The sequence below is a fragment of the Pagrus pagrus genome (assembly GCF_965226575.1).
Source record: "Pagrus pagrus genome assembly, chromosome: 5".
Taxonomy (NCBI): Eukaryota; Metazoa; Chordata; class Actinopteri; order Spariformes; family Sparidae; genus Pagrus; species Pagrus pagrus.
In genome coordinates, this window is record NC_140189.1 from 34,400,124 (window position 1) to 34,427,056 (window position 26,933).

A 26,933-nucleotide genomic window follows, 5' to 3' on the forward strand; every position below is an offset into this window, starting at 1 on the left:
TGCTGAGAGTCGTGTTGATAGCAGACGCGGTGGTCGTCGCTGCAGAGCACACTGATTAGTGCTGCGATTGTGTGTTTCAGTGATTCAACCACAAAAATGTGATTTAATATTATATATATTATCATCATTATGTTGCTCACACATTAATATCCAACACATATGTCTGATAGTAATACATATGATAGAAAAGACTATGGATTTATGAAATGGTTGGCTCATGAGGATGGAATAACAGCTAGCTGAGAAGGATTAAGTTACAGGAAAGAACGATGGTTTTAAGACGGTTGAGGAGTCCTCTCTGCAATCTGAACTTGGATGTGTGGCGAGTGAGTCTGCCAGGGCAAGATAAAGAGCTTTTACAGAGTCTGACCACCTCAAACGCTGCATTACAAGGACTGAGGCGCTGAAGTCGCTTCTTTACTGTCCTGGTAGAAGCACATCTAGAAGCACATGACATTTTAATTTCTCTGCAGGATATTGTTCTCATAACGCTTGCATAGTTCTCTTACGGTTTGGATTTGAGGGTCTGACGTAAAATAATCATCCGTGACTCTGGAAGCAGCAGAGATCTTAAATCAAGGTCTATTTGAAAGCTGTCAGCCACATCTCGCAGCTCTGTACTACGCACAAGGCCAATTTCAATTTCCATTCATGTTTATTAAATGTCGGTAGCTGTTACAAAGCACAGGAATGAACTTGTTCTTGCATACAGTAACACATCGGTGTCTTTATGTGAGAAAGAGTGAGAGATGTGTGCTCTCTGCCCTGTAGGCTGACAGAATGAAACATTTCAGCTACATCACATTATACTGCAGTTTGAAGGATGTGCTGAGGGACGAACGATGAGTTGTAAACTCTGTCTTTGTCTCATTTTCTTTTCCAGGAGATAATAACGGATGGCCCCATCTCTTCGACAAGTACTTTGGAACGCCCAGCTACAACACCGGGACCAAGTCTAATATGTGCTGTAAGTACTGGAGTCTTGTTTCTAAACTGCATATTTAAGGTATATATGGGTTAATCTGTGCTCAGTGTATGCATCAAATAACTTTGTATCAGCAGCGATAAACCACAACATCAAAACCACTGACTGGTGAAGTAAATAACATCACTGCAGTGCAGTGTCTTGCTTTTATATCTCTGATTTGTCGTTCTGCAATGTCCACCTGACATGCAACACACCTGAAACACCACTGCAGACCCCCTACTCTCCCCAACAGCAACAGCACTCCCCAGCAGGACACTCAGGAACTGCCCAAGGAACGAGACGGAGAGCACAAACTGGGGTCCACGTAAAAACACTGGGATTCAGCCAGGTGCATAAAGCTGTGGGTGTGAGGCCGGAGATGAGGCATGTCCTCGTTACTGCTAAAAATTAGAGGTAAAAATTAAAGGTCAATTCCAGTGCGATAAGGACTTTTTTATATAGAAGTTAATTAACTTTTTAACTAACCCTTTCAGCCCTTTCATTCAGTTGCAAACAGCATTAACATTACAGTATAAAGTTAGATCCTCGCCGTGAATGCGGAGCCAACAATCTTCTGACGAGGCAGCGGGCGTATTGTGCTTCTCTTCTCTGCTTGGAACGAAGGCGAAGATAAAGCAAAAGTTTCAGCTCCGTTTCTTATCAATTCCTTCCCTCTGCAGATTTAAAGGTTTAGGTCACAGAAGGTTTTGTCAATTAGAGTCCACCTGCTGTCAATCGTAAACCAGTCAATCCAAACCAACAGACGGTAAGGGCCAGGTTTATAAAAGTTTGTGCTACGTGCCTGGAGTTCGACCATCTGACGAGCAGTTCTGGCAGCTCAACAGTATCTTTGAAAACAAGATAAACAAAAACTGGCAAATGTGAAGTATCTCCGGTGATTTTTAGAAAGTGCTCAGACAGGAGCAAAGAAAACGTGAAAATGAGCCTTCGGTCATGCTCGCTGCCAACGTGCTAATGTTTACCTGCTGTGCTGTTCCAATATAGTCCTTCACACCAGAGAGCACAAGACTTCATTTCTGAAGATAAAGTGACTCAGCTGCCGATTCAGGAGCTTAAAGTAAAAAAATATAAGAGAATACAAAGTTTGTTTCTGAAGGAGAAAAGATAAAGACAGACTTTACTCACAGAACGTTTCCCAATGGAGAAATTACATTTCTGTTAAAATCAGCCCAACCAAATACGTTTACAATGTGTGTATCTATCTATAAACTGTATATATCTATAAAACTACAAGGTATTTTTTTCTGATGTTCCCGTCTGTGTTATTTTCTTTGCATGTAAACAAATTACATTTTTTTTGTAGCTGTCCCATTAATCAGCTCTTCAGTCAGCTTCTTTAGAAAGTTGAATATCCTGCAATTACATCCTGCAGTTTACTTTTTGTCAAGCAAACGTTTTATTTTGACAGCCATATTAGTGTGTCAGACGTGATGTGTGGAGATGAATAATGCGTGCATGGCCGGATCGTCGACATAATAGGTGTTCGCTTTCCCCAACATGAAAGCCGAAAACAAGTGAGAGGAAATCCTGTTGTCCGGTTTTGTTCTCAGCCATGACATCGAGTTTTGTGACTTTCCTGCTCACAGTGAAGTTTGTGGCCTCTCAGCTCGTGCGTCTCGACTCTCCCTTTAACGTGACAGTTTAACATCCACGCTGTGTTCCTCTGAATGTACACATAAACAAACAGACAACACAGAATCTACTCCCCCTTCACCAGGTGTCTCATGTTCAGATGTAGGATCAAAGGTTTGTGTTCATCCATGACTGTAATATGACGAGCAGAGACAGCTTTGGTTCAGGAGACGGTGTTTTCTTTTTATAGGAATGATGCCTTTTCTCCACATTTGTCTCAGAAATTTCCAAATTGGTACGTACAGAAAACCATTTGTAGAATTGCCAGGTGCAGTGGGATTTGAATTATATGTGATTTGGATCTAAGTTATGATTAGATGAACAGTAGGAAGCGTGATAATTTCGTCGGGGAATGTGCAGATGCGTTCCTCCCAGGTGATTTGAGAGAGTTATTTATCCTTGATATGGCAGTAATGCCAGTGATTACTCCCTCTGCATTATCATGCTCTACTGAAAAAACATTCCCATGATCACCTCTGCTTGTGCTGTTGCATCATCATTATGTCTTCATACACCCATAATTACTTTTATAAAACTGGCAATAGACAAGTTTTTGGCTTCAACATGTCATAATGAAGTGAATGTTGATGATACCATCTGTTTTTTCTCTACAAACTTCGATTTCACTTTGCGATTACGCTGCCGCCGGGCACGAAATCTAACTGGAAAATGAAGGATCCAGTCAGGCTAGAAGCCGAGCACCATCTCTACCTGCGTTTGCGTCTCCATTACAGACTAAACGAATGAATAAACTCATGATATGTCCTGTGTCATTGGTAGTGGCTGTTGGGGAAAGTGGAAACAATCCAGTTGCCTTTACAAGGGCTGACACTTTTTCCAAAAATAAAGGTTGAATGAATTGGAAATGACAAGCGATTTGTTTTAATGAACACCAACAGGCCACATACCCTCGCTTATAAATCTTGCAATCTTGGTGCAGGAAGTGATTCCTTGTGAATATGAAGTATTGTACCATGTACTACTGTTCCACCCCAATAACATATATGAAAACTAATAAATGAATAAATCTAATGACCTTTTCACAAACTTCTGGCAGTGGGCCCGCTGAAACAACTGAATACAACATTATTTTTATCATTCATTTTTCTTTTTGGACTCACTCAGCCTAAGTAGGAAATACATGACGACATTTTGAAGCGGTCACATACAACACAAGGTTCACTGCAGATACCTGATTTAAAAACAGATTTGTACATCGAGGAGACAAAACAACGTCTCCATAAACGAATGGCACAACACAGGAGGACCAACTCCTCAGGTCCAGACTCTGCTGTCCACTTACATCTGAAGGAGACACATCATTCCTCTGAGGACAACACTGTAAACATGTTGTCCAGAGAAGACAGATGGTTTGAAAGAGGAGTCAAAGAATCCATCTATGTCAAACTGGAACCGTCTGTGAACAGAGGAGGACTAAGACATCACTGATCACCCACCTGTAATGCAGTACTGAGTTCTCTCCCCAGACAGCTTAACAACCATTCACACCTGAGCTCACCTGACACTAGCAACCCACATGAAGGCCCTAACGACGCTGAAACTCAGAGCTCACACGTGCCCTAACGACTCTGTAAGGACACTTCCACACAGAGTTTAAACCCTGCAGCTCCTCCAGTTAGTTAGAAGTGAAGAAGCCTCCTGATGAGAAGTGACACGTCTTCAACAAACTGTAACACGTCCAGTTGACTACGATACAGCACCTAGAATTGCCGTGACCTGCATGACTGAGAACCTTCATCAACACGATTTTAAAAAAGAGTTGCAATCTGTGTAAAGTGGCAACAACCTTCGAACGCCCAGCTCACAGTGCGGTGCAGCACCAGTATGATGTTTGTTTTATCATGTTGTTCATGTTTTGTATTCTTCACAAGCAGTCTGGATGGAGTCTGATTAATAAACATGAATTAAACTTTTCCAGATAAAACAAAGATTAATAATGTAATTCAGAATAATCAGCCTCTTACACAATAATAATTTCATGTCGTGGGAAGCTCGCTGTCATCCCCAACAGATGAAGCTACTCTGTGTGAATGTGGAAGATATTTAATCTCCGTGCAACAGACGGAAATGAATTGTGAAACAGGCTCTTCAGCTTCTAGCTAATTAACCCCAGCAGGAGATACTTGTTAACTTATGATTTAAAAAAATGAAATCCTATCATTTCTTTCTCAAGCTAGACGTTGAAACGCAAAGTGGCAGCACACCATCGGCCCCTTGTCGCAGATCGCTCAGTCTTCATCAGTTCCTCGTTCATCCTTTGTCTCCGTGCCACTCAGAGTGCAGCTCTCTGTCTTTTTTGATCGAGCCCTCGATGACGGCACAGAGCAGATTATATTTTGATCATAACTGTGATTTGGTGATCAGATTTCTTGGCAAAAGGCCATGAAAAGGAAAATCCTCTGTTTGCAAACAGTGTAATCCGTCGGTTTACAAGCCTCACGCCTGGATAAATCTTTACGATAAGCTCTGCGCAGTAAGCATTAGTAAACAGGTGATAAGGCCTCATGAGTCCTTATAAGATACTTATTAACATCAATAGGACTGTATAACCCATAATTCCATTATCAACACTGAAATAGTCCTATAATGTTAATAAACATCTAATAAGGACTTATTACAAGGACTCTCGGTGCTCGAGGTTTATTGAAGATGTTTCACTTCTCATCCAAGACGCTTCTTCAGCCCTCACTACCTGGAGGAGCTGCAGCCTGCAGCTGGAGGGGAAACTGAAACACATCCAGCTGCCTACGATACAGCATTTTGAATTACCATGACCTGGATGACTGAGAACCCCCATCAACTTATTACAGGGTCCTTAATATAAAGCATTACCCAGACCTGGTTTCAGCAGGGCTTCCAGGTTTCCCTTCTTCACGGGAAACCATCATGAAAGCTGATTTATGGGGGTCTTTAAATTGCACTTGGCCTGGACACTAACATGGATCAATTTGGAAGACCCTGCCGCGAGTGTTTGTCCCTATTAAAACAATCTCTTACTCTCTGATTATGTTGCTATTCCAGGAGGATTTCTGAGTAATGTTTTACTCCTTCTTCAATCTGAAAATGGAAAAATTCTCTAATCTCTGTACATCTGTTTGTTTCCCTTTTCCTCTGTTTATCAGCCTTCATCAAGCCCGAGCCTACATGAATCTATAGGATACACTCTGCAGGGCCGGAGCGCCGTAGCAGTGTGATTAATGAGATTTGTACAAATACATGTCGCTATTTACTAACCCTGAAATGCTTCTTCCTTCTGGCAATAACACACATAATTGTGATTAATTTCATGAAAAGTCATTTGCAGCGTTTTAAATGACTTCAAATCAACATTCATCATCAGGGACATACATTTTTCTATAAATGTTTCCAGGACCTCTCATGTATTTGTCTGAATGCTAATGTTGGAGCTTTTGCATTACATTAAAAAAATACCAGAGTCGAGCATTGTTTTCCACTGGGGCTGCCCAAGTAATAAAAGTCACCAGACATTAAAGCAGACATGAGGACCCTGCTCTCTGCGCGTTCCCCGAGCAGACAGCGCCGCCTCTTTATGGAGCTCTCAGTCCTGATTGGATAAAGTGGGCAGGGACACCAGAACATTTACTTTCTCTTTGACTGCATGAGCAGGAGGAGGAGAGACATGAGTTACACATCAAACACACTATAACAGAGATTACAGTTGGAATATGGAGCTATTTAACCTTTTTTTCATTCAAATATATCACGTACAGCAGCTTTAACTATATAACGTAATATACATGATAATATAACCATGAAAACAGATTATCTCTGGCAATAACAGCGTGTTTGCCTGTCAAAGGGCAGCCTTTCATTAACTGCTCCTTGCGGCTCATTCTGCTTTCCTCAAGTGAAGTCTGCTTTCATTGGAGCAGTGAAGGTCTGATTAAACAATGTTATCTTCTCAGTTTCATCACATCTTGCATCTCTAAACTGGGGATTTAATCAAAGGCAATCAGAGCTGACTTAAACTGGGAATATTCAATAAGCTCAGCAGAGACCTGGTCCTGTTATTGACTCTTGCCACTCTTAATAAATTGTCAGGACTCACATCCTCTTCCAGCTCGACGAGGCTGCCATTCTTTCAAACAGCTGCAGTCTTGACACTTTGGCACTCTGCAGGATGTCCGCTTGATTGATGTATCGTTTGATTTGCCTCTCCCCTCCCTCCCTCCAGTGCTGGGTGTCGTTCCCGAGCTCTGCCAGTGCAGAGACCTGGAGCTGGACTGTGACGGAGCACGGCTTCAAGATATCCCAGTGGTGGCGATGAATGTCACCATGATGTGAGTAGAAAATATCCCCTTAATTTTTCAGTATCCTAAAGCTCCAGCGCTCCCCAGGAAGCCTCCACCCTGTGCTGTGACTGTCACAGCATGTGAGAGGTGCAGCAGATCTCAAACTCCAAAGCACAAACTGGCATTGAAGTCAAAATGAAATGAATCTCTGATGAGTATGTTTGTCCTTGAAAGTCTTATGAGAGCGCTACACCAGGTTCCTCACATCTGAAGTCTTTTCTCAAAAGTGAATAATTCAAGTTTAAATTCTGTTGAGATAGTTGCAAAAAATACTTTTTGTCTAATTCAACACGTAAAGTTTAAGTTATCACAGAGTTCGTAAATTGCCCCTTTTTCATTACTGACGCACCAGTACAGGCTGTTTTTATGTGACCTGGAAACTGTACAGCATTTTCTTTATGCCATGATTGGGCTGTATGATGTTTTTTCACCTCCCTGAACCACGCTGCTGAGAAACTGTCAACGGACCTTTCTCTCAAAGTGCAGCCGAATAAAGCGAGAGACCTCTGTAATCTACAGCTGAATACAAATGTCCACCCTCTGACCCGCGGACCGAGCCCTCTCGGCCCTCAGTCATACGTACTGCGACGTGTTCGCTGTCATCACGTCAAGTCTGCGAGAGCATGAGACGGCGAGGCTACAGGAGATGTTTCCGCGACATCATGTGGGAGAATATTATTTCTGGCATACATGATCCGAGTAACGTTTTATTAAAGTAACTGTTTTACACGTTCATAATAAGTTATTTTTATTTTCAGTCGGCAGTTGGAAAAATTGCAACGTCACATTTGTGACGTGAAGTAATCATGCTGCAGTCTGCTGCAAGTCGGAGGTTGATTTTCTGCTGAGTCCATATTCCCGACCTCCAGTCTGAAGGCGTCCCAGTGTATCTGAAGGACGTTATAATTACACCTGGACAGAACCACGGTGGTGAAGACCCATTCATTTCTATGGAAGCTGCTCAGTGGAGCATGAAGCAAAATGACTCGACTGTCTTCTGCATGGCGTCTGCATTGTGGGACCCACAGAGCGTGCGCACTAGAGACTTTCGCCGACCGAACCGGCTAACTTCCGGTTTAGCGCCCGGCTAACATGAATGGGGATAAAATAATTGAATCGTGCGGCTCTTCGAGACTTTCTAAATGTTAGAAAGAATCTATCCACTGTTTTACAGATGCTTCTTTCACAATGTTAGCTTGTTTGGCTACTATGAATACTGGCGTCAAAGCCTGGCGCTCATCCTGGGGGGCCTGGTGTATCTGCTCAGGAAAACATGGACGCCTGCAGAAAAATGTGTATTGCAAATGTGTAAACTCACCAAGCAACTCCAGCAGCTGATTTAACAGATGACTTGGCACACTTGGAGGTATTAGGCTCGTACCGCATGCTGGCAAAGACTTCTGTCGAACACAAATGAAGATAACTGCTGTTTTGTTTGGAATGGAACAAAAGAGTTAGGTCTGCGTGTGGAAAGTGGAAGCTGCTCCCACGATCGATATGTGGTTGATGGAAATGTCAAAGATACTGCATCTGGAAAGACTGAGATTTTATGATGAAGACAGAGGAGATGAGTTTGATTGGATCCTCTGTGTCCTCTGTCTCCGCCCTGCGCTGCCTTCCTGAGCTCAGGTGCTGGCAATCACCTGAGCAGGTTAAAAGGAGGCAGCAGCAGGGCGGCTCTCTCTCTCTCATTACAGGTGTGTTGCCGGAGGAGGGAGGCAGCGCTGGCCGCGCAGTCTTCTGCAGTGTTTCCTTTGTTCCTGAGTTGAGTTTGGTTTCAGTTCATCGGCCTGTTAGAGCGCCAGGGCTTTGTCGTTTTAACTTGGGTTTGAGTTCCTGGTAGTCCTGTTTTTGTACTCTTTTGTTTTCCCTCCATAGGTTAGTTGTTTTCGGTTAGGCAGCTTTAGTCGGGAGGAGCCCCTGGATGCGACGGTCGTGGCTGGCTGGTCTGGGGTCTCTACCCTCCTTTTGTTCAGTTTGGCCAGGAACTCATGCCCTTTTCTTTTGTTTGGTTATTTTCCTTCTCGGGACTCGTTGTGTTCGGCTACGGCCGTTTGTTTTGAGTTGAATGAATAAATCACTTCTAATTGACTGTGCTGAGTCGGCGTCCTTCATATGTTATTGGCCTCCTTGTGTTCGAGTCTTTGTTTTGTTTACTTTAGGGCCGTAACAACCCACAGACACGCCCGCGAAGTCTGCAGGTCTGCAAGAGCAGGACTCGGGTCATTTGGATGCAGCCCATGTAAATCTCAGTTCAGAACAACAGAGCAGCCCAGACTTCCTCCAAGACTGGAGAGCTATGAAGTTATTTATCTCGAGAAACTTCAGAAATATAAATATGGAGCATGCAGATTAAGATAACAAGCTTTTGGATATGATTGAACTAATGAAGGTTGTTTTCTTAATCCATGTGCTCCAGAACTCCTTGGACTATATTCCTGACATTTACTCGCCCTACTGTGAGAGCAGCACAGGGCGGGCGGTCAACCAATGAGAAGCAGTCGAAGCCTGTTAAACTTCTTCCTTCGTTTACCAAGGCACTTGTGGCTTTCACTGGAAACACAGCTCTTGGTCATAATAGATGTATAATAAGGTAGTAGTAAAAAGAAATCTGAACTTTTTCTACTTTTTTCCACAAGGATCGCCCACAGCAGATGTAATGTCAGGAAGTTATTGGCCAAGAAAAATAAAGGTTTGGTTTGATCGAGTCAAACAAAATCAAATAAGTTTGTTTCCTTTTGGAAGCGTGAATGTCCACACCAGATTTTAATGACAGCCCACTAAAGTATTGTTTTTTAGGTCTGTTGGCCAGTCAGTCGTCCCAAAGCTTTGGTTCAGCAGAAACACGGGCTTGGACCCGAAAACAAACACACTGGAGTTAAAGCAGTCCAATGATTTAATGAACATTATTCAAATGTACAAAAGGCTTACAGGAAGTAGAGACGAGCAAGGATGAAAATTCAGATTCAGACAGTCCAATGAGCAAAAGAAGCAAAAGTCTACAAAACAACCAGCGAAGTAAAAGTCCGAGTCAAGAAAGCAAAGATACAGTAACCTCAGATTAAACATGAGGAAAGGGTCGGTGCACTGAGCACACAGTACAAAGAGGAGCTGGCACAAAGCGAGAGGAACACACACATGAAATACACCTGAGTTTGGAGGATAACGAAGGCCAGAAGAGAAAAAAATAAAACATGAAACACGAGATGAAACAATGAAAACAAAAGGGGGCAGAGCAGAACATGACAGATCCTGGTACCACCACGATACTTTTCCTATTTCCAGAAAGAAGTTTTGATTTTCTCCAGGTGTTTTCTTCTTTGCACTGTCGTCAGTCAGCATTCCTTTGATTTTCCTTTCAATTTGGTACGACTGTGTGCAGGTGCCACGTCCAATTTGTCGGTGTCGCCCCAGTTCATGGTTCTGTACCTCCGCACAGAAAATGGTGGAAGTACTAAAACTGTAAACACATAACTTATGTTTCTGTAGAGAGAGAGAGAGAGAAAGTGCTTTGGAGGGCCAAAACTGAGTAAATGCGTTAGATTACTATATTATGTGAATTAGAAAAACAAGAAATACAAATAAAACTATAATAAACATTAACCTCTCTGAGCTGTTCATCTGCGCCGTATTGTACTGTACACAACAGTGTTCGCCCGCAGGCCCAGTTTGCCATCAAAAGACTCTCTCGGTTCTCAATTCTGTTCAAATGTGTCAGCAATATTTTTACATAAAAAACTCCACATTGTCCTCCTCCATTTACTACACGGGCTGTGACTAAAAGCTCATCTGTGACCTGCTGGTTCGGTCGCATCCTGACAGCAGTAGAGTGAACTCATTTGGTCAGAGAATTATTGAATAAATGTGGGGTTGTATAATATTTAAAGGTGCAATTCGTAAGATATGGCCAGAATCTTAGTTTTCTGTCTCAAATTGGACAGAAACAAAAATAAAACTCACCCACACAGTCTTGGTTTGTTTTTCCAGAATCACCTCTGGTTTGGTAGAAATAAATCATCAGTTCACAGAGTGAGAAGTGAAAAAGTCCCAGCTCTACACGCTGGTTTTCATCCTCTGCTGATGCCCGACTGTGTCTCGCTCTTCTGCCCCTTCATGTTTTCTCATCCCTGAAGTCGTAGTCCTGGTCAGAGGTGCTGTACATCACCCTCCTTCTGTATTCTCTGTCTAACCGCGGTGACTCCCACCCGAGGTTGCAGAGCGGTGCAGACTTCCTTCAGCTAATAGGGCCACTTAGCTCCGCGGCTAACTGAGCTGCTTGCTAAACGCAGCCAGTCGTTACAGCAGAGATACAGTGAGCAGCAGTCACCATTAATGCTGCCCACTGTAGTTTTGGATTTGCAACAAATTACAGCTTTAAGAACATTTTCATTACTTCCTACAATAGATGATGTTTGACTGGAGCAGGTTTGGATTTAAGGATACAGGTTGGTTGTTGAATGTTAGAGTGTTGATTTATGGATTCTATCTAAGCTTAATGTTAATAATGTACCACCTCCCTGTCTACAGGTTGTCTGCTTGAGACAAATTGCCTGAATAAAATTAGCATTTAAAGTTGGTTTAGGTCTCCTGTTAAAGGCACATTTATGCTCAACGTTAGATGTGTAAACGGATGGAGCGCGTTTGTGTACACGTTTTCTGAAAGCTTACAGATGCAGACGAAAATAGACAAGTACCACCAGAAACTGTGGGGGCAGCGCAGCCCAAGTGTTGACAGGCTGAGGAAGTTTTAACAATGATGGACATCTGAGATTACTGGAAATAACCTTTGTTGTCAGTCTAGTGGATGTATCACTTAAAGCCCATGCCACCGTGAAGGACTGTGGCTAGTTACAGTTATATCACAGTGAGCCTCATTCCACCAGATTCATTGTTAAATGGCTCGTGCACGGAGGAACATGTGGCATTCAACAGTTTTCTCCTACAGAGTTTTAGAAGAGCTTAGAAAATATTGTGCCCATCTCATTTCCCTTTCTGTTCAAATGTATACCACAATTAACTAAAATAAAATATATACTCACATTATCATTATCATGTCTTGAGATTTTGAGAGTTTTTTGAGGATTGTGGATGTTATTGGCACATCAGCTCACACAGTTCAGTCTCAGTCTGACAGCTGCCTCGGGGGCTTCAGGCAGGTCATATCATTCATATTCAGGCTCATCCCCTGTTGCACCGAGACAGTCTTACATCACCCACTGTGACCTATAACAGCGTTTTTCAACTTTTAACACCATGTACCACTTCAGAAAGTACAAGGCTCTCCAAGTACCACCATTATGGCCGACTCTAAAATGTGTAGCACACCCTCGTCTGAAAGCACAGGTGTATTCGCTGTATTGCTGTGGCCAAAAGTACAACGTTGACATGGGGCATAGCAGAGGTTTCGATGCTGAACAGGTCTCTGGGCCAGTTTATGGCTTCGGCCACCACTTGGAAATATTCGCGGAGCTGTTTTTGAACACTAGATTTTACCTGAACTTACAATCCTGCCATTACAGTTTGAGTTCAGCTCGTAGCTGATGATGAGTGACGACGTATGTGTGCGACACACATGAACGTCACAGTGAAGCAGGATGAAACAAAAGTTTTACAGGAAAGACAAAACTTATTTGAGATTACATTTCAGTTTAAAGGAGATATATTTCATTTTCAGGGTAATACTTGTATTTCTGGTGTCTACTAGAGTAGGTATGTTATCTGTCTCATACTGTCCATTGCTGTAGGACTGTGTTTACTGTTACCACGGATATGGACCTGAGTCTTCATCGTGTCAGAGTGTTAACATTAAGAAAATCTTCACATTGCAGCAGAACTGATTTCTAAATGCTTGACCTCACAGTGTGTGAGTGGATGAGCCTTTAAATGGCCTTTAATCCGTTAAAAGCTTTGGATGCACTCGGTCTCTTTGAGCTGATTCAAGTCAATTCAATTTAATTTAAAAGACTATAGTTTGTCACGTTTACAGATCAGATTTTATGGTAACTGACTCAGTGTGAGAAGGTGATTTTTTTTATTTATTTAGATTTATAAACATTTTATCTGTCTCCTTTATTTCATTCAAAGGTGTTTTTTTTACCTTGTTTTACATGAAAACTGAGTGTTCAGAACGTTTATTTAACTGTGGAAGTCTTTGACACCATGAGGTCCATGGAAATGTGATTTAAAAATTAAACAAACATTTAAAACAATAAGTGGCAAAGTTTAACACAGAGAGATTGAAGAAAACTATTTATTTTATAAAATGTCTTCGATTTCTCAAGTTTTCTTAGATTCAGTGTCCCTTAAATAAATCGTTTAAAATAAATATAATATTCATTTTTCCTTTTTGGCCATTTTTGATGTTAGATATTTTTTCTACAAGCTCAAAAACCCATTTCACAGTTGAACACGTTCACAGTAAAATCCATGACACTCTGAAGATGTAACATTTCACGTTGGTGACATAAACCTCACTATATATTCTGATCCTGAGCGTCTTCGTGTCTTTCAGGTCCCTGCAAAGAAACCAGCTTCAGAAATTGAGAGCAAACACCTTCTATAAGTACCAGAGCCTACAGAAACTGTGAGTTGGCCATGAATTGTGTATTACTGTGGGTTATCTGTCCTTTCAGATAAGCACAAGTATTATTAGTGGTATTATTAACATGCATGAGCGCCTGCACTTTTCTTTCATGAAGCATAAAGCAGCACAGAGCTGCGATAATGACGAGCCTTTCTGTGACAAACACAACAAAAGAGTTTCACAACTACAAAGCTGATCTGAATTAGAGTAAGACGACCACTGGGAGCGTGATTGTTCTGTTCTGTGCACAGATTCGCTCATTGTGGGCTTATATTGTTTATCAACCTCACACAGTGCCACAGACTGTGGCAGCAGCAGAACAGGTCTGAGCCGCCGCCAGGAACCGTTTGGCTGTGTCACACTATCAAACCTTCAGAGGCGGCTCTGAAGGTTTGACCGCATTGAAAACTTCCCAGAGATAAGAATGAACGATGCAAACAGGCTGAGAGCCTGGTGGGAAAAGTACGCAGACACAAAACAATCTGTCAGTGGAGGCTATAAAGAGAAGAGGCCAGGTATTAAACAGACCCTGATTACTTGTATCAAATACTAATTTCTCACATTTGGGCTAATCCCCTAATTCAAGTCTCCTCCTCCTGCTCATGCAGTCAAAGAGAAAATAAATGTTCTGGTATCCCTGCCCACTTTATCCAGTCAGGACAGAGAAGTCCATAAAGAGGCGGTCCTGTCTGGTCGGGAACTTGCAGAGAGCAGGATCCTGCTGCTATGTCTGGTGATTACCACTGTTCATGTGGTGACGTGTAGAGAGGAGGGAGGAGATCGCTGCCTACGAAACAGACAGGCAGTTAGCTAAAACTATGTTAACGCTTACAGCAGCTTGAACATTTCCCTTATGTTCCGACTTTAAGCTTCTGTAGGTTCGATCGTCAATGTTCTGCTGTGACAACAGTGTGCCGACTGTCTGCTTCGGTTCAGGCACATAAACCGCTTGGTTCAGATCTTGTTTGGGCTCAAAGTTAGTGTTTCAGTCAACACAATCACAGGAGACGGAGAAGCTGGAGATATTCCGACGTCTTGTCAAATACATCAGTTTTTTGTTGCCACAAACATGACATGGCTTAAAAATATCCAGCTGTGTCACTCACTAACGACAACAGTCTCAGACTGCTATCGCTGGCTTGGCAGCCTCCTCGTCGAGCTGAAACTCAACCAGCATCCCCTCCACCCCCCGATATAGCCAGGACATAAATATGTAATGTGAACATCAGAGGTATTTGATTTGCTTTTTCCCAAAAAAGTCCAATTATCTTGTTAAAATCCTTTAAAAATCCTAAAAAAAACATCTACTCCTTCTTCCTCATCAGAAATTCTTGAATCTATGAATATGTAATTATCTTTCGATTCCAAAGTTTGCTGCTGGACACGAGCCGTCTCCTACTTCACTGAAACGTTCTTCTACTTCTTCATTGTATGTGCACTGAACACACTCGAGCAAGTTGAATATTTCACCAGAATTGTCCCGCTACTGAAAATTGCTTTTTCGATGAGACCGTACAGTGTTTCCACCTTCAGCAGGCGTGAAAACAGCTTTGTAGCGTGTAACTCTGCACATACGTCATTCTGCACCGTGAAGCTCGAACATTCAACTGTCAGAAATAGAAGAAAAGCACAGTTTTGACTGGAGGGTGTCATTCATTTTCTTGCAGTGTTCATTTGGATTTGAAATGATTCACAAACTGTTTTGTGCTTTTTTTCCGTACAGATATCTGCAGCACAACAGAATTCGAGATGTGAGTCCTGACGCGTTCAGAGGGCTGTACAATTTAACAAGGCTGTAAGTTTGATCAATCTCATAAAGCATCAGTTCAGTAATTAAGCGAACAGTTGTTGGGGCTATACTTGAATGAACAGAAACTGAAGCAGAGTGCTAGTTGAGGCAGACGACTGAAATCCAGCCTGACTCTCTCACTGGCTCGTTCACAGCTGTGTGTCTCCAGTGTTTTCTAAATCCACTCAGACAGAAGTTAATTCCTGGTTCCTCATTACAGAAAAAAACACCTAATTGGGCGAGAAGATCTTAACTTTCAAAGGCTGGAAAAACCTTTGTTCCTGTTACAGAAGACATTCCTGTACTTATTATTACCTTATTATTCAATCTGCACTCGTCCTGTGATGTGTGACGTGTTTAAAACGGACATGACACTGCCTGTATCCATGGCAACAGCTGTGTCGTTTCACTAGTGACAGGCTAACTATCTTGTTATAACAGGCAAGAAAAGACGGATGTTCAATATTAGCTCTGACGAGTTGAAGGTATTAGACATTGGGCCTAATTGTGTCAGTGGAGAAGAAGATATAGCCGACTGTAAACCAATGAATTAAATTCATTAATACATTAATATTGTTCGGGGAATTTAAAGCTAACAGGCTAAAATCAGTGTCAGCTGAAGTCAGTCACATCCTGAGTTTCATCTTAAACTAAGAAAAGATTTCAGACTCAGGAGGTTTCTGTGATGTGGCTCCTGAAATGTTTTCAGTAACATGAAATTGTTTTCTATGAACTAGAGGCCTGTATCTGCAGTCTGCACAGCAGGAAACAGGATACTGTTGCACTCAACATAATCACAAACACTTCTTTATAAATATAAAGTGTAAAACTGCTGTTTGTCGAGGTTCTTCTATTGTTAAAGCAGCCACTCAAAGAAAAGTCTGCTTCTCTGTGGACCTTCCTGTTTTTCAAAGGAAAATTTGTCCAATTTGGTTTTGTGTTAAATAATTCATACTGATAAAGAAGATTGTGTTTACAGATTGAATGCTTTTATGTTTTATTCTCTACTCAACAAAGTTCAGCACTGAGGGACAGTATATTAGATAGATAAATATACTTATTAGTTTTCTTTTTTTACTTTATGTAAATGATTGTTTGCCTTGGCAGAGATGTCCAGCTTTGTGATACATAATTCATACAGATAACAGAGAGATTTTGCTTGTATTGATCACCAGTGGTATCTCTTTATTACCTGACAGCTAAGCTTTCACAGACCGGCCAACGTGTGTGGAGACACTGTTAATCACGTAACTGAAACAGCAGCGACATTTGCACTCTTTCAAAATTGGAAATGAAACCAGTCGTTCAGCAGTCAGCATTTAACTATGGGATGTATTGAAAGTGAGCTGAGCCTCACCGCCTGACATCATCGCCTGACTGCTAATGTTGTTGTGTTTGAATGGGATCAGATGCCCGCAGGCAAGTCGCAAGATATTATGGAAATCCCTCCAAGAAGAGCAGACGATGAGTCCCTGTGGTTTTAAAGTGACGTGTTCAACAACTGATATTGTTTGATATTGTTTTGCTGTCCAAATACTTTTGGCAATGTAGAGAAACCTGTTTCCTGTCTATCAAAGTACGGTTATCTGCACATAGATTGTGAGAGGGTGGAGTTCGTATAGTAAGAACAAGCAGCTTGTAAACTTCAGGTATGAACTACTGAATGCAGTCAGAATAACCACTACAACCAACTGGAGCCAGGTTCTCCCGTTAGTTTATTTCACGTCTTCAGGTAACCGTCCAAACTCATGTTTTCTCTCTTAGATATCTGAGCTACAACAAGATATCCATCCTGATGCCGGGGGTGTTTCGGGACCTGCACAAGCTGGAGTGGCTGTATGTTAAATCCCTCCTGAAACAAACTTCAGCACAAAGGGAAAACAAAATGCTCCATGCATAGTATATTAGATAGATATTAATAGATTTACATATGAGTTATTTTACTTCATGTAAATTGTGGTTTACCTGAGCAGAAAAGTCCAGTTCTGTCATAAATAATTCAGGAGATTTTGTTTACTTTTTATTGCATATAACAAATACATCACATTCATCTTTACTGGTGCCATTTCTCCTGAATCAGTGTTTTGCAAATGAGGCTGAAACTCCTTCTGTTGTTTTTGTTATAGAATCCTGGAAAATAACAACATCCATCAGATATCCTCCATGACCTTTTCAGGACTGAACTCTCTTGTTTTATTGTGAGTTTTTACTTTATATTTTATCTTATTGTCATTTTGTGTGACGTCCTCTCAGATCATCAAAAGGTCTGATGTTAAGAGCCTTCGTTGATAAGATGAATGAGTGTTCCTGCTTTGATGGAAATGCGCCGCTCCTTGTTATATTGCGTCTCTCTGACTGATTAGGGTTCTGCTGAACAACTCTTTGACAAAGCTGGACGACGTCTGTCGGGAAATGCCGAGATTGAACTGGCTGTAAGTACGGTCACATGTCAATAATAACAATCATAACAATAAATCAAACGCTGTCTCGTCATGAAAGTGACATGTCTCTTGATGGACTGATTCTGTCTCTGTGTGTTTGTTTCATGACATTTTTTCTTGCAGAGATTTGGAGGGAAATCTCATTGAAACAATTGGAAATCTATCGTTGCACTCATGCAGTATGCTGACAGTTCTGTAAGTATACATTTACATTATTCAGTCAAAGTTTTAGCTTTTAATTCATTTGACTTTTGCTTGATTTTCTGTGAGAGGCTTGAAAATCAGTTATTAATTAAATGGCTGCGGGTAAAGAAGGTTTGAGAAGTCTTCCCTGAATTAACTGCTTTAGTTCAGTTATACAGTATAACATTATCATTAATATCAGACGGGTGAAATAATATATCTATTATTATCTATATATTATTATATATATCTGAGGACAATATTAATTACAATACCTGCAGCGATCCCCCACCAGCAGGAGCGATAAGTGCGTCCCCAGGCACAGCAGCTTGACTTCATTGATTATGTAAGTCTCTCGACAGGCCGACAGGATCGTTTTAATTAATGAGGACACACAGTCCAGAAACAGTCATACAGTGACATTGTCCTGAAATATTTATATCTGAGGCTAATAGTTTAATTGTGTTTCTGTCCTGTCAAGTTTGTAACCACAGCTTCTAGTTTTGCTGCTTGAATATGCCTCGATATTTGTTTCAGTGAACTCGTTTTAAAATACTGAAAGCAGCCGCTCTAATAATTAAAATATATCCTTAAAAGCAAACACTGGTGAACAACTTCCTTAAACCGTAAGTAGCTGTTTCCTGGCACCTTCCCTGTTGATTCTGAATGCTCAGATTAATAAATGTAACAAAATAGCATTGTGTGTTTAGTTATGAACACAATGACAGAGTCGTACTTTAAAATAAGTATGATCCTTAGTTAAATGTTAGCCTTCCCAAACTTCAGCCTCACCCGCCGCCTGTGTTACACGTGATGAGGAAGGTCAAACAGCAGTAACACGATCCTCTTTGTTTCGTCTTTATCGGCAGGGTCTTGCAGCGGAACCGGATCAGCCACATACATGAACAGGCTTTCTCGGTCCTGCCAAAGCTCGGAGAATTGTAAGTTATTATTGTTTGATTGTGCGAACAAAATTGTAAAGGAACAATTTCACGACTTTAAGGACTGTGCACTTAAAACCTTGCAGTAACTTCCTGTCTGAGTTGTTAAAACTTCAAGTGTAGCTGCAAAGTCACACCTGATACCAGTCAAAGACAAACCCGGTCCAACGCTCTCACGTTCAGAACAAATGCCATTTTGTTAATGAGGACCATTTGTTCTTTTGCGCCCCACCAGCTCTGAGTCCTGAGGATGATCGTTTGGCTCTTTGTTTTGTTCATACTTCAGTTAGAGGCTGATGTAGATGTTTAATTTAATGTGGTCCCCTAAGGATCTGATGAGTCCGTCGTTCGTTTTAATGAGCCTCTGACCTTCAGATCAAAATTTCCCCTTGACTGACCTTATCACCATGACAAGGTTCCTCAAAATCTGCAGGTTGAACTCATTATGGGTGTCCGTGGTCTCCAGAGGATGAAGTCTGCTGTCATCAAGAGAGCCGGTGACTTTTCTACTCTCACCACCACAACAGAAACATCAGTAGAAATGACAGTTTTTATGAGGCATTTTACAGAGAAAAGGAAGATGACAAGAAAAAACAGTTCTTTGACCTTGAATCACATGAATCAATACTGTTATAACGCTGTTACAACGTATCTTCCCCTTCCCCTTGACTGTTTGAAATCATGCATGATTGCTACAGTAGTAGTGTAAGACATCTATCTGAGCTCAATGCTTTCCTCAGTGGTGTAATAAAATGGACACGCTCTCTTTTATTATTACTGACTCATGCAGGCCACAGTCAGAGTTGTGAGGTGTCTGCAGATCTGTGCTTTTCATTTTACTTCTTTACCTTCAGCAGGTGTTTGTCGCACTCTTTGTTATTCACTCGCTGTGATCTTTGCTGTGCTTTTTCAATTTATGTGTTGCACTGTTGGATGACAATAATCTTTCCAAACACTTTGTAGCCATTAAAAGCCTCTTAAGTCTCAACAATTACTGTCCTGAGATCCGTATTGATTTTGACTCTTTTTTCCTCAGTGGATCTTTTAAAGGACAAACAGTTTGTGGAGAGTTTTAGTCGAGACAAGATGTCTCGTGTGATAAAATCCTATTAACTACCATTTAAACATCTGTGGGTATCTGAGAGGCCCAATTATTTTAAATGGAAAGAAAGTGAATGCTCAAACTGTCCTTTAGAAACACGAGTGTAACTGTTGAAGAGAAGACACAATGTCACAAACGGAAAATAAGACACTTCCTCCTACAAATCTAACTCAGTAGTGTTGTTTAAGGATACTGACTGTAACCTTCTTTATTCTTCTGATTTTCTATGTTACTTGAATAGAGCTCACTCATATCCAGGACAGTTACGGTAACTGAAGTGCTCTTCAGCCCGTTCATCATCCTCTGCAGTGATGAGCTGTAAACCACATGTATCATCAGCAGAACTTGATGCTGTGCAGACACAATGTTCAGTGAGGGCTCAGCCTGTTATTGCCTCTAAGCACGGACGCTTTCCTGCTGCTACGATCATTGTCACCGTAGCCTTCTCCATTCGTACATGTAATCCACAGCTGTGTTATTGCACATCTATTAGGACTTCTGAAAACCGTGGGCGCAACAAGGAGGTGAATTATATTATAAACTTGTTACGCAGTCCTGCACATTGCATCCACAGGGTGGATTATTTCTGAAGTTCTGTGTACATCTGTCAGATACCCAGTGTTGTACATCAATCTCTGTCTGTGTTTTGTGTTTTTGGGGGACTGATGTGGATTTGTCTCGGCTCGCAGGGATCTATCCAGCAACAGACTGGTGGAGATCCCTCCCAATCTCTTCGTCTTACTGGGGGATTTGCTCCAACTGTGAGTTGTGTTTACACACATACAATGGGATATATAGCTGTGTGTGCAAGCATATATGCTCTATTAATATTTAGCAGTGTTTATCTTTTGTGCTGTCGGTGACTGAAAGTAGGGTTGTCAGTCAGGTTATTGCACAAATATCATTTCAATGCCGTTAGTATAGTAGTAGTTACTTTTGCAATGAGCTGGATGCAATTTTACACTTTTTTTGAGTTATTATAAGTAAATAAATTGTAATCCTGTAAATGTGGCCACACAGTAAAGTTTGTTACCATGCTGAGGTTGTTGTTTTAATTGTTGCTGTTAAAGCACTTTGCGCTACATTACAATGAATGAAAAGCGCTCTACAAATAAATACATGTTGATTCTGTGAGGCGGTTGGCCTTCAGCTGGTTTAGTCTATTTTATTCGCTCCAAATCAGCTGATGCAAACACGCCTGATTTGCACGTTGTTTCTTTTTGTGACATTTCAAATAATCACATCATATTCGGTTGTCAGTTGGATGGAAACACGGCTCATAAAAGTATCGTGGGGTTTGAGTTCATGAGAGTAGCGGGCACTCTGAGTCTCCAAGAGAAAGCAGACATTGTGGATGGTGGATAAAAAGATGTCACGTAAGGAGGAATAGTGCAAGGACACATCTTTTTAACATGCAGCAGAGACTGCACAAGACTACCATCGTCACCAATGTTGCATCTATTTTCAAAGAACTTGAGCATTGAAAGGTGCTTTAATCTCCTTGTCCTTGTGCAACGTTCTGTTATGTGAATGGTGGGAATGTTCATGTTTTCAAATTGATTTTCATCACTGAGTTTCTTGTCTTTCTTTTGTAGGAATATATCATATAATCCTATCATGGAGCTCCAAGTTGACCACTTTGACAAGCTGCATAAACTGAAGTCATTGTAAGTATGCCTTGAATTCCTGCAACCAATTAAAAATCTGTTGCTGTAGAAAGAAGCAGTCCAGTCGCCGGGTAATGTTTCTGGAAACCACTGATGGGGACAGCGGTGGAGTTACAGGCGCGAAGGCTGCGAAGCCAGTGACCGCAGTTCAAGACTGCGTTTCAACATTAGTAGTGTGGATCCCTGAGCAGCAAACATCCAGACAAGTGTGATGAACCTGCATGATAAAATTAAAACCCTGACAAACTAGGATTAACTCATTATTCTCTCAACTGTGTCCCATTTCGTGAAGGTCACATCATTTGTGTCTTTCAGTGGTTAAAATGATGTGTTCAGTGTGCTCTTTGTTTTTAAGGCACAATTTCTCATTTTGCTCTGTGAAACCGTTTTGTGCTGTTGAAGGCTCTGCTAATAGTGTACAGTTACAAATCAATACTGTATTGTGTCTCTGAGACTAAATCAATATGTCTCCTCATCCTCCAGGAGCATTGAGGGGATAGAGATTGAAAACATACAGCGGAGGATGTTTGAACCTCTCAAATACTTGACTCATATGTAAGTACTGTGTCGTGCTGTGTTTATACTGTTAATCCTGGTCATTGTGACTGTCACGTCGACACCGAGCCTTTCACACATTTCTAGCCGTGAGCCTTATCGAGATTGTCAGGCATCTCTTCCAGCTGAGAGATACTGGAGTCAGGCTGAGTGTAATCCATCTTTTCTGTGGGTAAAACAGCTCGAAGAGGGAAAAATAAATGTCCTTTTTGACCTTGTATACATTCACAGAAGCTCTTCCAGACTCTTTATTATGTGGAGTTCCATTGAAGCTCCAGGAAGATGCAGTAAGTCACACAAAGTGAGGCCACCAGAAATAAAAATCCAGGATGTTTGCTTGATATTAAGAGGTGCCATGGAAGAAAAAGGTGAACCTTTCTTTGGACCAACTGGCAATAAACAGACCCAGATGAACACCAAGAGTCGGCAATCGTGTGTCTGTTTGATCGATTGCCTGCACGTCAGCTCGGAGAGTACATTTGTCATATTATTGCACCTGAAGAAGAAATGCATTGTTGTTTTTCCATGGTTGTCTGCCACCACAGTCAAACAAGACGTACTAGATTCTCTTCATATGTAAGCCATGTATTAAGATGGGGACCATGGTTAGCATTGCCTGCTTAACATTAGCATGTTAACATTGCCCAAGGGTTTTAGATTTTTAGCATGGCTACATTAGCATTTAGCTCAAAGCACCACTGAGCCACTAGTGTGGCCACAGAGACCAAAACTTTCTGTCTTTTGTGATGTGACTGGACCAGACCTCTCTTTTTCTTTTGGCTGAATGATCACAACTAAACATTTGTTAGATTCATTCGGCAGACAGCACAAAAAGATACAGACACGTTGAGAAAGAAGAAAAGCTTTAATTTCGGGTCACTACCTGTAACAACCTGCTCTATTCAAACCTTTGGTCCAATGAAAATTTAATCTAAAGATAAAGTCACCAAATCTTCTCTTTGTTTTCACTGTCGCTGTAAATAAACACACTTCCTTTTCTGTTGCTTAACCTGATACTCTTCTGTAATCTGCCATCACAGCTACTTCAAGAAATTCCAGTACTGCGGCTACGCTCCTCACGTGCGCAGCTGCAAACCCAACACCGACGGCATCTCGTCCTTCGAGGACCTGCTGGCCAACATCGTGCTGAGGGTCTTCGTCTGGGTCGTCTCTGCCACCACCTGCTTCGGCAACATCTTCGTCATCTGCATGCGCTCGTACATCCGATCGGAGAACAAACTCCACGCCATGTGCATCATCTCCCTCTGCTGTAAGCCACACTTCTTTTAATTGTAGAAAATCCTTCACGTTCATTCATTATATTACATTGCTTTCAGTATAAAACAGGTGTGACCCAATATCTGTAAGACATGCGTGGATAGTAGCACATATTTTTTAAATATATGATAAAATGTTGGCTGTTTGCCTGATGAGCACTAGTTATATTCACCACTTTTTATGTTTATAGACCTGATTATAATCTCTGGAAAGTACTTTAGTTTCCTGCTTGTGAAGTAAACGAACATGAACTCAGTAGGAAGTTTGAAATTAGTTCCCAGTGTGATTAATCAACACTGACTCTGACTTCATATTACACACACTGTTGGATCTCCTCATGAATAAAACTAACTGGAAAAGTCACTCGAAAAGCTGCAATCCAAAAGTAAAAGACATTATTCAAAGCACAAATATTGGCAAGAATTATAGTAACTTCTGGAGGATAGCGGTCCTGTGAAGGCGGTGCTCGATGAAATAATCTACCAAGATAATAATCTCGGTCTTGGTCAGTTTGATTTACCGTATTTTCTGCAGGTTTCTGTTTATTTTTGGAGTATTTTTACGTGATTTTTGCACAGAATTTGCAAAACCAAGTTGCTGAAACTACTTCACAAGAATGTCTGTTACTGTAAAAAATATATCCGTGTGGTGTTTGGATATGCAACCTTATCTGCAGCTTAGCTATGTGATGGCATACAGATACGGGCTGAGAGAGGAGCAAAGGCTGTTCGAGGGGAGAAAAAGTTCCTCGAGCAGAATTTATATTTAAAGATTAAAGATGCTGACACCACACACGTTGAGGGGTTTGATATAAGCTGCGGCCTCTTGTGCTGCAAATTGTTTTTCCTGCAGCTTCTGATTCACATTCAGCTTGAGTCTCACTGTGACATTAAGAGTCACAGGATGAAAATGAACTCGTGACAGTCTGTTGTTGAAGAGAATATAAAGCAAACAAATCCACCTTTCAAGGAGCTCGCTGGTAAAGGAAACCACGGCCGGGATGAATGTATGTTAAATTTATGGTTATTATTCCCACAAGGGGATTTATATTGACTCGTAACTGCACAGGGGCAGAAACATAAACACACAAAATCCGTTGGGAATAAATGTCACACTATTGCATATGTATATTACTGTATGCATATACTGGGATTCGGCATCTAAAGGATCCTACATGGACTTACAATGAGTGTCAGAGCAGCTGAGATCAAAGAGTATGCAGAGCAGAACTGTTACGTTATTGCAGACATCTGCTCTTTTTCCTGCGACGTCCATAAAGAAAGTCACGTGGAGGGTTATGTCGACCTTTAAGAGTTTATTACTAGAAGAGACAGCAGCACACTCATTTCTGGTGGCTGAGACCAGACAAAAACAGAGCTTAAGTTAATTAACGCAGGCAAACTTGTTAATCTTTTTTTTTTTTTTTATTTTCAACAACAATGGATTGTTTCTCGTCACAAAGGCAGGATCTGAAAAGAGCATAAACAAAGAAGAGGCGTGCAGCTTTTGTGTTTTAGAGCTGTTAACATCCTGAGCTGTGAACGGGCTCATCTCTGGTTATTTCATTTTTTTCATCGCCTGGTGTTATCCTGAGCTTCCAGAGTCATTTCAGGATCATTTCACACATTTATCACCTATTATTCTCTGCCTCTCTGTATCTAACCTTTCCTTTCCTCGCACCAAATGTTTCTTCAGAGAACAATTTTCTCTTTTTAAAGTCCATCCCTGCACCGGAGCACTGGTCTCCTGTATCCTCGCTGCCCTGTGAGGGTATAGAGCGGGCTTTGATCCCAGTTGAGTCAGCCAGAGGTTAACTTTAATCTTTAACACTTTGATATACTCATGGCAACTTCATATGAAAGTCTTTTGCATCACTGCATTGAAGATAATTACGTTGAATGGCATTTAAATGCATGTGTCAGCTGTAAAAGTTGTGTCGAGTATCATTTAGGGAATGCACAGCAAAGCTTCACCTCCGATGCAGCGTTCATTTTTCACGTGACGAATATTAAGATAAATAAACACATAAAAAGATGCTTTAATGATGAAATACACAGTGTGTCTAATAAAAAATGCTTTTTGATGAGCTTTAGTATTGCTTCCATATCAAAGGAATTACTATCAGGAGGGTTTGAATAATGAATTTTCTATATTATCAAAGAGCTAAACATTAAATGGCGAGTGATCACGCAGTGGCGAGTTCCCAGAAGGTGGAAGTTGTGAATTCAACGTCAAAGTGTCAGCGAAACATTGTGATGAATTTGCCAATGGCAGAGGAAGTAAGTGTGAGAAAAAGGGGGGAATAGGATGTTTTGATTATTTTTTCTTTTTTTAGTTTTTTGTAGTTTTTTGTAGGCGAGAGTTTTGAGTATGGAAACTGTGAAAGGCCTCGGGCCAGAAGAAGAAATATCTGTGGATTAAAACCAACAGTCTTTGCATGAAAGCAGAGATGTGGATGTACAGGACGGTCTGTCCACTGGCTGTACGCTTAAATCCCTATATATTCCCTTGTTATCGTGTACTTACGTGCACAACTACTGCCTAATGCCTCATCTATCCATAAATATCCATGTATAAATGTTGACAGCCCCTTTTTAACCTTTATAGCCAAAGCCGATCTCTTCCTGCAACATCCTCAAACACTGCCAAAGCAGCCATTGAAAGATTAAAGCTGTTATCCAATGCATTTTTTGCCATGTTACCAAAATATAATGGCACCAGAATACAGACTAGAAACAGCTACATTTCTAAATTAAAAAACTAAAAGTGTAAAAACAATTCACCATTTGGGCAAGTTGCAGCTCGTGAAGTTTCCAGGAGGTCAGTACTCCTGCCTGAGAATTATTCAGGCACCAAACCAGCTTCAGAGTCGTGGTATATAAGCATTGTTACCTTTGGACAGAGCCAGGCTTGTTGCGTGCCCCTGTCTACTGTGTTTATGCTAAGCTAAGCTGCGATAACCAGCTGCTGGCTCCAGCTACAAAATCGAGGCCCGTGTCCACATAGCGTTATTTTCTGAGCGCCAGCGTCTTTTTTCAGTTGTTCCCAATGAAAAGCGAGCATCTGCAGCAGCAGGCGGCCACCAAAGAAAAGCCCCAGCGTCTTTTTTCGGAGCGCTCCTCTTTGTCTGTGCGATCGCGGGGGGGAGCTGTGATATTTGAGGATTTAGGAGCCACTGACAATTGACATATTCAGTCCTTTAGATCTGAGGATGTAGCTCACTCTTGCCAAGAAACAGATCCTTTAAACCACATTTCATAAATCATCACTTAAGACATTTGCTGGGCTAAAAAGATGAATGATCCAAATGCAATTTCAGCCAAATGGGCCTTTTTAGGGCCCGAGCACGAATCTCGTGCGAGGACCTATTGTATCTGTAAGGATTATTATTATTCTCCTTCATCCTTCCAGTCGACTGCATATTTGGCGGCCTGAACATA

The 26,933-nt window shown here is 41.3% G+C and overlaps 1 protein-coding gene across 2 annotated transcripts in view; it reads left to right on the forward strand.

The window, feature by feature from the left end:
- rxfp1 (relaxin family peptide receptor 1) overlaps positions 1-26,933 on the forward strand; it is a 69,656-nt gene that overhangs the window by 37,317 nt on the left and 5,406 nt on the right. For both annotated transcript variants that reach the window (XM_084352605.1, XM_084352606.1), the window contains exons 3-15: positions 884-967; positions 6,837-6,942; positions 13,466-13,537; positions 15,261-15,332; positions 17,091-17,162; positions 17,453-17,524; positions 17,690-17,758; positions 17,891-17,962; positions 18,820-18,891; positions 20,683-20,754; positions 21,589-21,660; positions 22,144-22,215; positions 23,256-23,485. In XM_084352605.1, the coding sequence (XP_084208731.1) occupies positions 884-967; positions 6,837-6,942; positions 13,466-13,537; positions 15,261-15,332; positions 17,091-17,162; positions 17,453-17,524; positions 17,690-17,758; positions 17,891-17,962; positions 18,820-18,891; positions 20,683-20,754; positions 21,589-21,660; positions 22,144-22,215; positions 23,256-23,485 (1,137 nt within the window). The remainder of the gene's footprint in view (positions 1-883; positions 968-6,836; positions 6,943-13,465; positions 13,538-15,260; positions 15,333-17,090; positions 17,163-17,452; positions 17,525-17,689; positions 17,759-17,890; positions 17,963-18,819; positions 18,892-20,682; positions 20,755-21,588; positions 21,661-22,143; positions 22,216-23,255; positions 23,486-26,933) is intronic.